A 17,803-nucleotide genomic window follows, 5' to 3' on the forward strand; every position below is an offset into this window, starting at 1 on the left:
CGAGTTCTGAGAACAAGGAGAAGGAAGGGGGTAGTTCTAAGGGGAAGACACAGACTGACAGTTTAAGCTGGGACTCAGAGGGAGGGCCACCAAAAATAGCCTATCCCAAGATGCGTAGGCTCGCAAGAATTAATGAGAGGCGTGAACAGGAAAGGAAGCGTAAGTGGGGCTTTTTTTTTTTTTAAGTAATATTTATTAAAGGTTTAAGGATTACAGAAAGAAAGAAAGAAAAAACAAAGTTAAACAAAACAAAACCATACATTACAATAAAGAAAAAAACAGAAAAACACTACTTATCTTAACAAAACAAAGACAAAAACAATTAAAAACACATCAAATATTCCCATAACTTATCTTTCATTTACTTGTTTCATTGACCTCCTCACACCTCCTTTTTTGTATTCTAGTTCAGTTAGCTAATTCAGCAAATCCTTTCCATCTTTCTCTGTTTTTGTCCTATAATTTGTCTTGACACAATCTAACCTTACTTTTCCCCCTTTAGCCCATTAACAATCTATTTTTACTTAATTCTTTATAGCATTTCTGCTAAAGCCATATAACTTCATTCCAACATCCTTCTAACATTCATTAATTTTACAATGCTTCTGTAAATAATCTTCCAATCTTCTTCCACCGACTCTTCTCCCTGGTCTCGGATTCTGCCAGTCATTTCCACCAGTTCCATGTAGTCCATCAACTTCATCTGCCATTCTTCCCGGGTGGGTAGATCTTGTGTCTTCCAGTACTTTGCAATAAGTATTCTTGCTGCTGTTGTAGCATACATAAAGAAAGTTCTGTCCTTCTTTGGCACCAATTGGCTGACCATGCCCAGGAGAAAGGCCTCTGGTTTCTTCAGAAAGGTATATTTAAATACCTTTTTCATTTCGTTATAGATCATCTCCCAGAAAGAAAGTCTTAATCCTTGGGCACGTCCACCAAAGGTGAAAGAATCTACCTTCATTATCTTTACATTTCCAACATTTATTATCGGGCAAATGATAAATTTTTGGAAGCTTGACTGGTGTCATGTACCACCTGTAGATCATTTTCATTATATTCTCTCTTAAGACATTACATGCCGTGAACTTCATACCTGTGGTCCATAACTTTTCCCAGTCAGCCATCATTATGTTATGTCCAACATCTTGTGCCCATTTAATCATGGCAGATTTCACCGTTTCATCCTGAGTGTTCCATTTCAACAGCAAGTTATACATTCTTGACAAGTTCTTAATTTTGGGATCTAACAGTTCTGTTTCCAACTTTGATTTTTCCACCTGGAAACCATTTTTTTTGTCCAAATTACCGGTATATGCCTCCATTATTTGGTAATAATGGAGCCAGTCTCGCACTCTATTTTTTTAATTTTTCAAAACTCTGTAGTTTTAATCTGTCTCCCTCTTGTTCCAAAATTTCCCAATATTTTGGCCATTTGGCCTCCATATTCAGCTTTTTCTGAGCCTTCGCTTCCATTGGTGACAACCACCTTGGGGTTTTATTTTCTAGCAAGTCCTTATCTCTTATCCAGACATTAAACAGTGCTTTTCTGACAATATGGTTTTTAAACGCTTTATGAGCTTTGACCTTATCATACCACCGTAAGTGGGGCTTTAAACGTGGGAAGAGAAAGGGGCGGAACTCAGACTCGGCAACGGCTAATTTGGAAGCAGTCACTGAGTGACTGAGCTCCAGAGTGATTTGTGTGTTTTGAGCAATAAACCTGAGTTAATTGCTGCCAGAGTTGTCTCGCTTCTTTGGGAGAGACCCAACCATCACACCCACTGGCACTGAGACTTGACTGGCTTAAGAAACAATTGTAATTAAGTACTACGTAGAAATTGCCTAAATGAATATGCATCACAGGTAAACAGAGCCTTTGTGTTTAGAGGCCATACCTCTAAAGACCAGGGGTGTAGGAAGAAAAACCTTTGCCCGTCATGCACAGTGCTGGAGCAGCTTTCCGGGGTTTCAGCCAAGACGCCTTTCCAGCCTTGCCTGGAGGTGCCAAGATTAGAACCCAAGACCTTCTGTAATGCTCTGCCCACAGAGCTGGAGGCCAGAGGAAGGGATGCAGGGACACCCAGAGAGCATCCAGCCTTCCAAAAATTATTCACAATTATGTCTCAGTATGTGAACGCTCATTCATTCATTCATTCATTTTGCTTTTTTATTACATTAATGTGCTAACTTTCCCTCCGATGAGATCAAAGCAGTGTGCATGGTCCTCCTCCTCCCCATTTTATTCTCACAACAACCCTGCAAGGGTTAGGCTGAGAGAGGCAGTGACTGTTTTTTTAATTTCTATTGGTAATATTCCTAATAATAATAAAACACAAGACCACTGTTCATGTACGCAATCACGGCAGCAAGAATACTTGTAGCAAGAAGCTGGAAATGCGAAACAACAACAACAATAACAGATTGGCAAGCGCTTATGATAGAATATCTTCAATTAGCAAAGCTGACCGGAAAAGTCATGGGGGCCTCAAACCAGAAAGCATAGGGAGAATGGAAAATATTCAAGGAATATATAAGATTATACTGTAAAAATGATATCATCCTAGCAGAAGTGGAATGATACTTGTGTACAATAAATAAATGGATTAATCATCTTAGCGGAATGTATGAAAAAAGATATAAAACAAAACTGTGTGATAAAATCATGACAACAGAAAAAGTATAATGAGAACGATTGGAAGTTTCTTACAGAAAACATTAATGGATAAGACATGATGTTGTATAAAATTTTGATTCTTTCTTTATAATTTCTTTTTCTTTTTTATTCGCCTCCTTAAATTCTTTCTTTTTCTTTTTTTTTGTACTTAACTTTGTTATACTTACCTTAGTTGTATGATTGTATTTTAAAACAATAAAGATTTATTTATTTATTTATTTATTTAGAGAGAGAGAGAGAGAGAGGCAGTGACCAACCCCAAAGGTCAGCTTTGTGGCCAAGTTGGGGAGATTTGAACCCTGGTCCCTCCAAGGTCCTAGACAGATGCGTTAAGACTTGCCACACCACGCCTGTTCGATTTGTGTTTGCCGCTCATGAAAATATCTTGACAATTCCCTTCCGAATCTCTTTGGTTTTGACGCTGTAGATGATGGGGTTGAGCAGCGGGGGGACGAAGAGGTAGACGTTGGACATCATGATGTGGACCACTGGAGGGGCGCCCTTCCCAAATCTGTGCAGGACGGAGACGGCGATGATGGGGACGTAGAATGAGAGGACCGCGCAGATGTGCGAGACGCAGGTGTTGAGGGCCTTGCGCCGCTGCTCCCGGGATGCGATGCTCAAGACGGTCTTCAGGATCATGGCGTAGGACAGAACAATGAAGGTGGAGTCCAGGCCGTAGGTGAAGAGGACGGCGAAGAAGCCATAGATGTTGTTGACGGTGATGTCGGCACACGCCAGGCGCATCATGTCCGGGTGGAGGCAGTAGGAGTGGGACAGGACGTTGGACTTGCAAATGGGCAGACGCTTGATGAGGAATGGGAAGGGGAAGAGCATGATGGTGCTCTTCAGGACGATGGCCAAGCCAATCCGGGCAATCCGGGGGTTGGTCAAGGTGGACGAGTACCGGAGAGGGTTGCAGATGGCGACAAAGCGGTCAAAGGACATGGCTAGCAGGATCCCTGACTCCATGAAGGAGAAGGAGTGGAGGAAGAACATCTGGGCCAGGCAAGCATCGAAGAGGATGTCACTGAGGCCAAAGCAGAAGATGCCCAGGACCGTAGGGAGGGTGGAGAGGGAAACCCCCAAATCGTTGAAGGACAGCATGCACAGAAAGAAATACATGGGCTCGTGGAGCCGCCGGTCCCTCCTGACGATGGCGAGGATGGTGCAGTTGCCAGCGATGGAGGCGGCGTACAGCAAGCAGAAGGGGATGGCAATCCACAAGTGGAACTGCTCCAGGCCTGGGAAGCCGGTGAGGTGGAAGGTGGCAGGCTGGAAGCGGGTGAGGTTGAGCTCTTCCATGCACCCCTTCGTGGGCTTTGGATTTCCCTGGAAAGGAAACAAGGACCAGGAGGCTTCTGGCCACAGGACAAGGGAGAGGGAAGCACATGGCAGGAGAGGAGAGGAGAGGAGAGGAGAGGAGAGGAGAGGAGAGAGAGGGAAGACTCCATCAGTGAGCTGCTGAGAAGAAGGTCAAGTGGGAAACATTGGAGTAACTCCTGCAAGGGTCTAAAATATAAAGACAAGGGAAGTCAAGAGAAAATCAGAGTGGAAATCCAGGGATGGATGGAAGGAAGGAAGGAAGGAAGGAAGGAAGGCGCACTGAGTGGTAGGGGTGGCACTGGGGGGATACAGGGCCCTGGAGCCACTGTGCAATCTCTCCCAAAAAAGCTCAACAACTGTGGGCAATCTCTCCACCCCAGGCGCCAATGGGGTTTGCTACACTGATGCTCCTCTGCTCCAAGTCTAGAGATGGGGCATGAAAATGACCAGAAGCTCTCACAGCAGATAAAGACAGTGTATTGAAAACCATAGACTAGGGACAAAGAATCACAGAATTGTAGGGTTGGAAAGATTCCCAAGAGTCACCTCACTCAACCCACTGCAATGTAGGAATCACAGCCAAAGCACTCATGAGGGACGGCCACCCAACCTCTGCTTTAGAACTTCCACCGAACGACAGTGTGGGATTTACATATAAGCGAAACAAGCTATGGCTCAGGGCCCCATTCTCTTCAGGGACCCCCCAAAAATTAAAGAAAACAACAACTGGATGTACATTTCCAAAATATAAGATAAAAAACAAATAAAATGAAACCTACATACAGCAACCGTTTTTTATGTTGTGTAGGCTCCTCTGATGTAAGCAATGACCCCCGCCTGCTAGCCTGCTCCCTCAAATATCCCTGGTTTGCTCCTTTCTATATATAGGGTGCCTAAATTCTGCATGTGCTGGTTGCAGGGCAACATGTGCAAATGGCTTTAGATAACTACTAGGTCCATAGATTACCATATAGCATATACGAGTATTTCGAAAGAACGATGTCAATCAACATTTGATGATCTCCTTCTACTGGTCCACAATATAAAGTGTCCTTTCATACTGCATCACGGTGTGGTATGCTGGTTTGACACCAACTGAAAGGAAGTGCCTACAGAGGATGGTGAATACAGCACAAGATATTATGGGCTGTCCCGTGAATCCGCTGGATGAAATAGCGGAAGAACGTTGCCTCGGGAGAGTGAGGGAAATTCTTAGGGATGATTCACACCCTGGCTGGCACTTTCTTGATCGCCTGCCCTCAGGCAGAAGATATAGAAGCATGATTAGTTGCACCAACAGGGTAAAGAACAGCTTTTATCCATGGGCTGTTAGGCTGCTGAATGAAAAGATAACTACAGGGCAACTGACTTTTGGGTTTGGTGGGTGGGTGTCAGTAAATGAGGGGAATTAAGACTAAGAAAGCTGAGTGGGGGGTGCTCATGTAATCTCACTGTATACAAGTTGTAAGTTGTACAAGTGACAATCAAGTATTTCAATATTTCAATTTCAAAATTCAACACAAAAAACAGCGACTATTTGTTGTTGACAAAGGACAGCTGGACATATAAAGGGGCCCATTACCTTCAGGAGCTTAGGGCCTCATCAAACCTAAATCCAGCTCTGGTCCATGACCTTCCTCAGAGGTCCATTCCACTGTCCAGAGGCTCTTACTATCAGAGTGCTCTCTGTGTGTGTGAGAGGGGGGGTGGGACCCCATTAGCCAAAGTAGCACAACACTGGCCTCCACGGGCCACTGGCCAAACACAGCAGAAGGTGTTTAGGACTTGACCGTAAAGCTGAACCATACAGCCAGAGCATTTCCCAGTGGTTTTCACGCCAAAAAGGTAGACGTGGAACTGAAGAGGGCTGCTAGCACTTGTGAACCTGGAAACCTGCATTTTTCTGTCCATCAGCCAGGAGGTGGCAGTAGATGGCAGGCGGTTGAAGACAAATCCAGCCACATCCACTCAGCCGAACAGATCTGCTTTTTCTTAAAAGTGGATTTAGTGGGAGGGAATAGGCAAGTCTGGGTGCTGGTGGACAGGTGGGGGTGGGGGTGCCACTACAACTCAGTGGCGAGGGTTTTGAGCAGAGCAGAGGTTGCACGGCCATCAAGCATGGATGCTTTTGCTGAGATTCCTGCATCTCAGTGGGTCAGACTAAATGACCCTTGGTGTCCCTTCCAACCCTACTGTTCTATGATCCTATCACCATTGCCGGAGAAGAGGTGATTACCGATCTGTCGTAGATCATTCTAGCCACAGGTCAGGAGAAGCAAACAACTAAATGATATACAATGAGTTGAAGAAAATGTTCCAATTAACATTTGTAAAAAAAACAAAACAAAAGCCTGAAGCATTCTTGTTAGGGATTGTAGGAAAAGACCTGCCAAGGAAATTGGAAAACATCTTCATGTACACGACAATGGCGGCGAGAGTCTTAATAGCACAAGGATGGAAGAACAAAGAAATCCCGACCAAAGAACTGTGGCAAGGGAAAATGATGGACTAAGTGGAATTGGCGAAATTGACTCATAAACCACATGATAAGGACAACTGTGACTTTAAAGAAGAATGGGAACCTTTTACAAAGTACAGTGGTACCTCGGGTTATGTACTTAATTTGTTCCGGAGATCCATTCTTAACCTGAAACTGTTCTTAACCTGAAGCACCACTTTAGCTAATGGGGCCTCCTGCTGCTGCTGCGCCGCCGGAGAACGATTTCTTTTCTCATCCTGAAGCAAAGTTCTTAACCCGAGGTAATATTTCTGGGTTAGCGCAGTCTGTAACCTGAAGCGTCTGTAACCTGAAGCGTCTGTAACCCGAGGTACCATTGTACTTAAAGAAGCAACAAAATGAACTGGGCTCCTTGGCAGGTTTTGAATAAACATACACAAACTTTTTATTGGTAAAATATAGATAGATAAATTAAGGATCTTTACAATTTTATAATATGCAGAGAATAACATGTGTTGAAAAACCAGAGAGAGAGGAGCTGAGGGAAGTCTGGGGGATGTGGGTTTTTCTTTTTTGAGGAGGGGGGAGGAGAAAATGAGGGGGAATGAGGATGATGTGTTTTTGATAAATTACTATGTTGAAATTCCTAATAAAAAATATTTCCCCAAAAAAAATCAGGAAGGAGAAAATGATTATTCCACCCTCAGGAGGCAGTTGAGGGGTTTGGAATTGGTTTGGTTTGGAATTGATAATAATAAGAATATTAGGGCAATGAACTTCAGGCAGCTGCTTGTAGATGGTAAGTGTAGAACCCAGCGACACACACCCCCCACCCTCCTAACAGCTGGAGAAGAGATTCTAGAACGTAGAATTTCAGAGTTGCAAGGGAGGCAAAGAGTCATATAGACCCTGCAATGCAGGACTCGCAGCTGATTGAGGACTGCAATCCCCCCATCCCTTGAAGGCACAAATTGTCCAAAGGCTAAGACAGTGTCTCTCAGCATCTGTGGGGGCCCCATAAAGGTGCACAGTCAGTCACACCCACATTTTTGGGTTGGGGGGCGGCTCATCCTGATCTGCACAGTAGCCTTGGTTGGGAGGGAGGAGGGGAATCCTCAGCCTCATATGGAGGGGGCTCCAGAGGACATCTAGTCCTACCCCTGCAATGCATGAATCCTACCCACAGCGGTCTCTGGGTGGGCTTGAACCACCAACCTTCTGGTTAACACCCAGGATCTCTGACCCACTGTGCCACATAGGACTTTCCCTCCACAGCCCAGAGGGGAGCCCACCCCATGGCTTGAGAAGCAGCAGAGCTTGGGTTGGCCAGAGCTCAGGGAGAGCAAAGGCAGGAGGTGGCCTTCTCTTGGCTCTTGGAGGTGAGAGACGTGGGTTTTGGGGTGGGCACAGCTAAATCTGCAAGAGCAGCTTAACTGAAGCTCCCTTCCAAGGGTGAAACCCACCAGCTGCCTCCAGGTGCTGAGCAGAGATGAGCTGAGGGACTGGACAGCTAGCAACCATCTTTGGAAGAGATCATTTGGGCAGATGCCTCTTCTTTACCCAGCATAGAAGGGATGGATAGCCATCCAGCCTCTGCTTAAAAACCTCCAAGGAAGGAGAACCCACCCCCTTCTGGTTCTCAGAACGTCCTTCCTGATATGTAGGAATAATGAAGGACAATGGGAGGTTGAATGCAGGTGAGCTGTGCAGAAGCACGCTGGCAAGCATGCTCCAAGCAGGCTGCCGACTAGCTGTGCAGAGGCTCCTTTTATTAACAGAAGTCAAGAACTGGAAACAGTAGTGAAACCACCCTGAACATGACGTATCTCCATCTAAGCACATTGTCAAATACACGTGTCAGCAGGTGTTTCCCTAAAATGTTTTCCCCGATACTTGATTACATCTGTGTCCCTGGTCATGCTCCAGCCAAGTGTTAAGTCTAGTAACCAAATCTGTGAGAGGACAAACGGTCAGGGGGGGAAACCCTGTTTGCTAGCCAAGAGGCTAGAGTTCAGGGCGAGTAGCCACAAGGCTCCTTGGCACGCTGTGGCATGCCGGGTGTGAGGTGTGCCTCAGCACAGGTGGAGCATCACTCCCACACGGATGTTTAGTCAGATCCTTCTTTCTCATCATTTGAATCCCTGGCAACAACATGGGCCTGGCCAGACCCATTGTGGCAGAGGAGGAACTCAACTGCAGGTCTGGTGGTGGTGGCTTCCTCATTCCTTCATTGCGGGAGTTGGACTAGATGACACTTGGGCTCCCTTCCAACTCTACAATTCTCGGATCCTATCCTTCAGCACCCGCTCCCTTACCTGGAAGGCTGAGCACCCCACTCCGCCTTTGCCAGGAGAGTCTCTGATGTCTGTCCTGAACCTTTTCTTCTTTGTCTGCGGCAGGAGAGACCAAAGGGGCAGCTGTGAGGAAGCTCTTATGCACAGGCTCACCTGGCGGTGCTCCAGGGGCTCTGGGGCTGCTGCTGCTGCTGCCCCACATGGGACCACCCTGGAGCCCAGAGTTTAGAGGGTGTTAAGAATAAGCTTGCAGGATTCTTTTTAAAACAACAACACCACCTACGGGCAGGGATCTCTAGCCCCAGTGCTGCAGAGTTTTCTTTGATGCAGGTGGATGAGAAATGACGCCTGATCCAAAGCTTAGAAATGCGGGGGTGGCAATTCTCACATTCCGTTTCCATCCATAGATCCACGTTCATGCACCCAGTCAAAGGAGTCTGGTCTGCTTTGTCGTCCTCGTCGTCATCACTGTCAAATGTCAGGTTCTGCACTTTGGCAGAAAGAACCAGATAGCCTACTCCCGGTACGTTTCTGAGCACTATTCAAAATGTTGGTGCTGACCCTTAAAGCCCTAAACGGCCTCGGTCTAGTATACCTGAAGGAGCGTCTCCACCCCCACCATTCTACCTGAACACTGAGGTCCAGTGCTGAGGGCCTTCTGGCGGGTGGTTCCTCACTGTGAGAAGCCAAGTTACAGGGAACCAGGCACAGGGCCTTCTCGGTGGTGGCACCAGCCCTGTGGAACGCCCTCCCACCAGATGTCAAAGAGAACAACAACTTTTAGAAGACATCTGAAGGCAGCCCTGTTTAGGGAAGCTTTTAATGTTTGATGCATTACTGTATTTTAATATTTTGTTGAAAGAGTGGCTGGGGAAACCCAGCCAGATGGGCAGGGTATAAATAATAAATTATTATTATTATTATTATTATTATTATTATTATTATTATTATTGCAGTACATGTGAAAAGGATCTAGGAGTCTTGGTGGACCACAAGCTCAACATGAGTCAACAGTGTGATGCAGCAGCAAAAAAGGCTATTCTAGGCTGCATCCACATCCAGATCCAGGGAAGTCATAGTCCCTCTCTCTTCTGCCTTGGTCAGACCACACCTGGAATACTCTGTCCAGTTCTGGGCACTACAATTCAAGAAGGCTGTTGACCAGCTGGCAGGTGTGCAGAGGAGGGCAACCAAGACGATCGAGGGTCTGGGAACCAAGACTCAGGAGGAGCAGTTGAAAGAGCTGGGGGTATTTAAGCAGAGGTTGGATCCTTTAGCTGTGAATCTACCATTCTACAATTCTGTGAGAGAGCCCTTGGCACACCCGGGAGCTGCTTGCAGATGCGCGAGAGGCACATTGCCTTGTGTCACGGCCATCGTGATCACACAGGAGGAGGGTGGGGTGCAGATGTTGCCAGATATCCGCCCGCAAGGGAGTCTTTATCTTTGAAACGGCCTGCTGGGTTCTCTCCCTGCTGCCCCACCCCAAGTGGAACATGGGGGTGGGGGGGAGTGGGGGTTATTGGTTTGCACGTGTTTTTCTTGTTTCTATCATGCACTTCGTGTTTGTATGTTGTGAACTTCCCTGAGTTGGGTGGGTGAAGGGCAGTATAGAAATTTCATAAGTAATAAAGATAATAAAGAATGTTCCGTATTTTCTGGGGCCATGGGAGAGGAAATCAAGGCCCCCACCCCACAAGATCTCTTTGTCCTGCAAAAGGGCAACAGGTGCCCAGCCTCTCCACCCACAGCCAGCTGCTCAGTTACTCTGCACACGCTCAGGGGAACTCTAGCTCTCAGTCCTTTGGACAGGAGACTCTAGCAATGAATTATGGTTTGCACAACAGACACGCAGCATTTCACAGAGCTGTTCACATGTCATGCCCAGTGAGGATTTGTGGGGGTCAAGAGAATGCAGTCATGTCACTGAGGAGGAGGGTGCATGGCTGGGAGACCCCCAGAGACCTCATCCTCTTGGATGAGTATAAGTTCATTTGATACATTTATATCCCAGCTTTCTCTCCAAGCAGCTCAAGCTGGTGAAAGATGTTTCTCCTCCTCACAACAACAGCCCTGTGCTGTAGACGAGGCTGAAAGGCAATGGCTGTGCCCCCACCCCACCCCAGCCGAGAACATATCCAGGGAGCTTCATGGCTGAGTGGGGATTCGAACCCAGCTCCTAGTCCAGTATACCTGAAGGAGCATCTCCACCTCCATCATTCTGCCCGGACACTGAGGTCCAGCTCAGAGGGCCTTCTGGCAGTTCCCTCACTGCAAGAAGCCAAGTTACAGGGAACCAGGCAGAGGGCCTTCTCAGTGGTGGCGCCCTCCCTGTGGAACGCCCTCCCACCAGTTGTCAAAGAGATAAACAACTACCAGACTTTTAGAAGACATCTGAAGGCAGCCCTGTTTAGGGAAGCTTTTAATGTTTAATAGGTTATTGTATTTTAGTGTTCTGTTGGAAGCCACCCAGAGTGGCAGCCGGATGGGCGGGGTATAAATAATAAATTATTATTATTATAGGGTCCGACACCCTAATCACTACACCACTCTGTCTCTCAATGACTCTCTTTGCGTAGTCTCAGTGGCGTAGCGTGGGTGTGCAGGGGGGGGGCAGCCGCACCGGGTGCAACATCTGGGGGTTAGGGTTAGGGGGTGCAAATCCACGGGTTAGGGGGCGCAAATTACTTGCCTTGCCCCGGGTGCTGACAACCCACGCTACGCCACTGCGTAGTCTTCATCACACGCCAGGACTGGGCCTCACAGCACAGATCCTGGGGCTTCCTGGAGGGGCATCCCCCCCCAGGACGCTGCAAAGGGCCGGAAAACACACAGAGACCCTAGAAGGAGAACTCGGCCGCCTGATGGGGCAGCTCAACTTGGCCAGGCTACAGCTCTCTCCCCAACATATGTAATTGTGTTGACTGTGCAGTGCGGGACTTTGGGATTAAAGCAGGGGGGGCTTCAAAGAACGCTGGCTTATATTCCATCAAGCCCCCTTGTGCAACCAGATGGGGGGGGGGAGGTTCTTGCAAGCAGCCAATAAGGCAAGCCCCCTCTCCAGCCCTCTGGGGGCCTTTCGGCAAGGATTCAGTGACAGGCAGCATCTCATGGAACCTCCGCGTCCAAAGGCAGTCCGCCTATATTCCTGGGTTTGGTCACTCAGAGAGCAGGACCTTACGTCCTGCAAGGGTCACCTCTCCCGTCCTCCCACCCCCACCCCCCAAAGGCCCCCCACAAAGACACACGGGAGCCGGCTCATCTTGCAGGGAGTGACGTTTATTAGCTAGTGGCCCCGCGTGGGGGGTCTGGCAGGGGGTTTCCCCGCGAGGGAAGGCGCTGGCGGTGCTGGTGGCGTGGGCGGCCGGGCGGCCGCGAGGCAGCTGGCCCTGGTCGAGGGTCGCTCAGTGGTAGTGGCGGCTCAGGGCGTGTGACACCACGTTGCCCAGCTTCTGGAAGGCGGCGTGGGCGGTCGGGGTGAAGTCCTTCCCGAAGTGGGAGGCCAAGACGATCAGGAGCATGTTGATCAAGAGCTGGAAGAGAAGAGAGGCGCTCAGTGGAGACCACGAAGGGGGAGGGAGCCGGGCGTGGGGGGGGCAAAGGGTCGGGATCCGGGCGAGGTGCCCAGAGGCTGCCACCACGGTGCCACGCGTGGATTTCGCCAGGCAGGCTCTGCCACGGGGTTTGGAAAGGGCGGTGGGTGCTGGAGACGGGGGTCCCGAAGCCCAGGTGGCTCCAGGCTTGAGCAGGGCCGAGTCACAACCAGCCCCCCATGGAACTTTAGATTTATTTATTTCTTTCTTTTCCAAATTCAACACCCATATTCATTTTCTAACATAAACCCATTACATCATTAACTAAATTAAAGTGTACCTAATTACTCTAAACTTCTCTTTGCTGTATACAAATACGACACAGTTAGAAATTTTAGGTTAAAGCTTTCATATTATAAATAATATTTCAAATTCCCCTATGCCCCCCCTTCCCCTTCACCCATGTGTGATCTCAAATTTTTTTTTTCACTTCTTCCGTCTTGTTGTGTTGTTATAATTTAATCATTATTCAATTGATTCTTTCTTATTTCCTGGCTTATCCCTGCATGTATTACATGTTATCTATAATATTCTAGTTCCGGAACCATATTTTTTCATGTATTCCTTCACTCCCTCCCACTCTTTAATTAGTCTCTGATTTGAATGGCCTCTAACGATTGCCGTCAATTTTGCCATTTCCACAAACTCACAGAGTTTACTTTGCCATTCTAATAATGATGGCATTTTCTCTCCCTTCCAGTTCTTTGCAATCAGTATCCTGGCCGCTGCTGTTGCCTAAAGGAATACATTTTTCCCTTATCTCTGGGAATGTCTTTTGATATTAGGCCTAACAAAAAAAGCCTCTGGCTTTTTGGTAAACGAAATCTTGAATAATTTTTTCAGCTCCACATCTACCTCGTTCCAAAATTTCCTTACAGTTTTACATCCCCACCATGTATGATATAAGGGTTCCCACCTCCCTCTTACATCTCCAGCATAACACCCATAGAACTTTAGAATTGTAGAGCTGGAAGGCCGCCTCCAAGGGTCATCTAGTCCAACCCCCCTCCTGCCCCCGCCCCAAATGCAGGAATTGCTGCTAAAGAAGCCCTGGCAGATAGCCCTCCAACCCTCTGCTTAAAGACCTCCTGTGAATGATAGAATCATTGGACTGCAGAGTTGGAAGGGAAGCCAAGAGCCATCCCGTCCGACACCTAAAGCACTGCTCTGTGGCTCCACATTTTGCAGCCAGTTTGCAAAGGAAAAGACAGTTCAGAAAAGTTTTGTTGACAAAGACAACTTCCCTCCCAACTCCGCAGGTCTATGATTCTCCTCTTTGTTAAGGAGTGGCCTGAGGGCCTCCGGCTTCTTGGCCAGGAAATAAGTGGTCTGGATGGGTCCTTATCTCCTCACCCACATGCCTCCTGCTCCTGTCTTCTGGTCTCCACAGAGGGGAACTCAGGCACCCTCTTCCCTGCCACCCACCCCGTGCGGAGATGCCACTCTGGGCAGCCCTTTGGGGAGATGGGGGCCTCACCTTGAAGTTCTCGGGGTCCACGTGGAGCTTGTTGCAGTGCAGCTCGCTCAGCTTGGCAAAGGCGGACTTGACGTTATCGAGGTTCTTGATGGCTTCTCCGAAGGAGGCCATGACCACCTTGCCGTGCGCCTTGACCCTGGGGTTGCCCATGATGGCGGCAGGGCTGGAGAGGTTGCCAAAGTGAGCAAAGAGCCTCTGGCACCAGGGGTACACCACCAGCAAGCTGGAAAGAAGGAGAGAGAGAGAGAGAGAGAGAGAGAGAGAGAGAGAGAGAGAGAGAGAGAGAGGTGGTCATCTTGGCTGAAGAACACACGCCTGCCCTGTCCCAAGTGGGAGAGTGGAGGGGAGGGGTGAAGGTTTACCTGCCAAGGGCTTCGGCCCCAATCACGGCCACATCGCTTTTGCTCCAGATCTGGGTGATGATCTCCCTCTCTTTATCGGCCCATTGCACCATGGTGGCTGGCTGAGGGTTGGGTACTTTGCTCGGCTGCTGGACGAAACCTTCTGGGCGAAGCTGAAGCCCCTTCCATGGTTGGAGCCTTTTATACCCTGGGCCAAAGCTGCGGCTCCTCCTCCTCGTGTGGGCAGGGCCATCCTTGGACAGAGGTTGGGTGGTCTGGCTCAGTGGGGCCGAGCCAGAGCAGGGTGGCAGCCAGCCCTGGGGTGGGGCTACATAGGCCAGGCAGGAGGCCCCAGATAGCTGCCCTCTCTCTCTCTCTCTCTCTCTCTCTCTCTCTCTCTCCCGCTCCCTCTCTCCCTCTGCCTCTGAGAGTTGGAAGATTCGGGACGGAGATGAAGAAAGTCCTTTGCACAACACAGAGTTAAACTGCAGAACTCCCTCCCACAAGAGGCAACCACCAACCTGGATGGCTTTGATAGAGGCCTGGGCAAGATTCAGGCTGTCAGTGGCTCCTAGCCAGGATGGCTCTGCTCTGACTGCACAACGGGCATCTTGCTGGCCCCTGTGAGAAGAGGGCCCTGGACCAGATGGATCCAGCAAGATCTTCTTAGTTCTTACAGGAGGCCTCCCATGGTCCTCTCTGTGGGGTGAGGTTCAGTCCAGCCCTTGGGAGTCTCGGAGGTCAGGGCTGAGGGCTGGCACCACTGGGAGAGGTTGCATACGACTTGACCTCCTCTCCAGGTTGTCTAGGAGTCCAACTCCTGTTCTGGGCAAAGCAGGGGGGTGTCGGCAGTGGAGAGATTGGGGTTGTGCTGTTGGGGCTGCAGACCCTTCCTCCTCTTTAATCAGAGACTATCTACGTCTTATCTACCTAACACAAGGACATCAGAAGAGGCTGCTGGATCAGGCCAATGGGCCACCTAGTCCAGCATCCTGTTCTCACAGGCAGATGCCTCTCTTGGGACCTGAGAACCAGAGCAACCCCCTCCCCTCCTGCCAGCAGCTGGTCTTCAGAAGCATTGCTACCTCATCTTGTGGAGGCAGCACACAGCCACCCCAGATCACAGCCATGGGCAGCTCTCTCCTCCACCATGAATTTGCCCAATCCTCTTTCAAAGCCACCCAGGCTGGTGGCCACCACTGCCTCCTGTGGGGGGGAGTTCCACAGATTGTGTCTTGTGAAGGAGTCCTTTCTTTCGCCTGTCCGGAATCTTCCAACCCTCAGCTTCACTGGAGGCCCCTGAGTTCTGGCGTTGGGAGAGATGGACAAAGGCTTTCCTCTCTCCCCTTTCCCAAGGCCATGCAGAACTGCGCAAACTCCTTGCCCGCCTTGCCTCTGAGCTAGAAAACCCCAGACTAGAAAACTTGTTGATTAGAAGATTTGTATGAGACTGTATGGGAAAAACACAGAATAACAGATACAACTTTGCTTAAAATGTATATAGGAAGTGCAGTGTAAGAGATGGAAGTCAATCAATGAAATTTTATTATTGAGATATTTGTAGAATAAATTTGGAAGAAATTCTTCCAATTCTTCTTCTTCTCCTTATGTTTTCTTTTTCTTTCTTTTTTTCCCTTTTTGTTCTTTTTAAATATGTGTGTGCTTATCTGAAATATACATGTATGTACCGTATTTTTTGCTCTATAAGACTCACTTTTTCCCTCCTAAAAAGTAAGGGGAAATGTGTGTGCGCATCTTATGGAGCGAATGCAGGCTGTGCAGCTATCCCAGAAGCCAGAACAGCAAGAGGGATTGCCGCTTTCGCTGCGCAGTGATCCCTCTTGCTGTTCTGGCTTCTGAGATTCAGAATATTTTTTTTCTTGTTTTCCTCCTCCAAAAACTAGGTGCATCTTGTGGTCTGGTGCATCTTATAGAGCGAAAAATACGGTATGTCTTTGCAGTATTTTGCTTGTATTTTGTAATAATTATGTTAAATAAAATTTAATAAAAAAGGAAAAAAGGAAAAAACCCAAACGCTGCAAGCTTTCCTCATAGGGGAGTCACTTCACCCCTTCGATCCGTTTTGGGGGACCCTTTTCTGAACCTTTTGCAACTGCATCTACCTGCCTGGGACTCCCAGGTGTTGGGGGTGAGGGGCCACATCGGGGCAGCCTGTTCACCCCCCCTTCCAGCCCTGCTCTGGGACTTCTGCTGGAAACAGAAGGATATCCTTACATTGGAAGTGTAAAGACAGTGGAGGGACATTTTTCCATATGTGCTGGTACTGTAAAATAACCAAAAGTTTTGGGGAAATGATTTATAATGAAATGAAAAAAATGTTTAAGATAACATTTGTTAAAAGATGAGAACCTTTCTTGCTAGGCATTACAGGCCAAGACTTGCCAAAAGAGCAGAAGAGGTTATTTGTGTATGTGACAACCGTGACTAGAATATCACTAGCCCAAAGATGGAAAGATGACAGGGTACCCACAAAAGAAGAATGGCAAGAAAAACTCATGGAATGTGCTGAAATGGCAAAGTGGAACTGGAAAACTTAAGAGACTTTAAGTTTTTAATGGCAAAGTGGAACTGGAAAACTTAAGAGACTTTAAAAAGGACTGGGAACTGTTTATGTCGTACATACAGAAACCTTGTAAAGAAGTGGACTCACTAGCAGGGTTTGAGTAAACACTTGCAATTAACAAACATAGAAATTAAGAGGTAATAACTGGAAAATAGCAAAGTGCAAGAGGTAATTTGAAAATAAGTATGGTACAAAAATGTTAAGGATATAACAATATTTAATTTAAAGAGTGCAATAGGAAAAAAACAAGCGAGGGAAGTAAACACCTAAAGTACCAGAAGAGGAATTTGGGGGAAGTTGATGGAATATTTTGGGGGCTGGGAGAAGACTATCCTCTTGATAACCCCCTCCACAGTGCCCCCTCCACTACCAAAACCATGATTCAGAAAAGCAGAGTGCACAGCCCACTCAGGAAGATAAGGACCCAATGAAGTTCAAAACTGCAACAATCAAATACACATCTATTCAAAACCCAGCGAAAACTATCCAGTTTAATTAATGCAACAAAGCGGATGGGTTTGATCCAGTAGTGACAGCTTTTCAAAGTCGGATAGGCAAGGACCCCTCCCCACCCAGCTCCCCATGGCTGCCTGCCCAGCCCATCTCCCTGGCAGCTGGCCTCCCTGGGCCTCCTCATGTGCGCGAGGAAGATAATGGCTCTGCCCTCCTGCGAGCTGAGGGTGCGAGAGGGGAGATACCGCCCTGCAGATTGTGGGGACTTTGGGCGTTCGGTCAACAGGGACTCAGATAAGCGGAGAGAGCGCTCCCGGCTTGGGTCCTGTTTTCAGGCCTCACTTTGGGTTCCCCATCATGAGCACCTGGTTGGCCATGGCGAGAACAGAATGGGCTAGGTGAGCCATTGATCCAGCAATGCTTTTCCAATGCTCTTATGGAACCTCCAAGTCTATCTCGATTCCTCATGAGTATTTGGTCTCTGTGTGAACAGGTGCTGGTCTGGATGAGCCGCCGTTGGCCTGATCTAGCAGGCTCTCCTTATGATCTCATGGTAGCGCCCAGTCTCTCCAGCTAGGTATGAGCCAGCAGTCTCCATCTCCT

General features: G+C 48.2%; 2 protein-coding genes across 2 annotated transcripts; both read right to left on the minus strand.

Annotated features, from left to right (window-relative positions):
• Positions 1 to 2,905: 2,905 nt before the first annotated feature.
• LOC310843668 (olfactory receptor 51I1-like) lies at positions 2,906 to 5,670 on the minus strand. Its single transcript, XM_083737311.1, has 2 exons — positions 5,583 to 5,670; positions 2,906 to 4,006 (listed from the first exon to the last, which is right to left on the minus strand). The coding sequence occupies exon 2, from the start codon at positions 3,977 to 3,979 to the stop codon at positions 3,047 to 3,049; it is 933 nt and encodes a 310-aa protein (XP_083593437.1). The 5' UTR covers positions 3,980 to 4,006; positions 5,583 to 5,670; the 3' UTR covers positions 2,906 to 3,046.
• Positions 5,671 to 12,013: 6,343 nt separating this feature from the next.
• LOC310843793 (hemoglobin subunit beta-2-like) lies at positions 12,014 to 15,175 on the minus strand. Its single transcript, XM_083737545.1, has 3 exons — positions 14,185 to 15,175; positions 13,823 to 14,045; positions 12,014 to 12,285 (listed from the first exon to the last, which is right to left on the minus strand). Exons 1-3 carry the CDS (start codon positions 14,274 to 14,276, stop codon positions 12,157 to 12,159), a joined length of 444 nt encoding a protein of 147 aa, XP_083593671.1. The 5' UTR covers positions 14,277 to 15,175; the 3' UTR covers positions 12,014 to 12,156.
• Positions 15,176 to 17,803: the final 2,628 nt, after the last annotated feature.

Source organism: Podarcis gaigeae (genome assembly GCF_964106915.1).
Source record: "Podarcis gaigeae genome assembly, chromosome: 4".
Lineage (NCBI taxonomy): Eukaryota > Metazoa > Chordata > Lepidosauria > Squamata > Lacertidae > Podarcis > Podarcis gaigeae.

What these genes read in the sequence shown, in the direction of transcription:
- LOC310843668 (XM_083737311.1), bottom strand. Translation starts at nt 3,979, where the DNA reads ATGGAAGAGCTCAACCTCACCCGCTTCCAGCCTGCCACCTTCCACCTC.
- LOC310843793 (XM_083737545.1), bottom strand. Translation starts at nt 14,276, where the DNA reads ATGGTGCAATGGGCCGATAAAGAGAGGGAGATCATCACCCAGATCTGG. An exon ending in GGGGCCGAAGCCCTTGGCAG is followed by an intron (nt 14,046 to 14,184) that starts GTAAACCTTCAC and finishes CCTTCTTTCCAG; the next exon opens with CTTGCTGGTGGTGTACCCCT. An exon ending in TGGACCCCGAGAACTTCAAG is followed by an intron (nt 12,286 to 13,822) that starts GTGAGGCCCCCA and finishes CTTCTCTTCCAG; the next exon opens with CTCTTGATCAACATGCTCCT.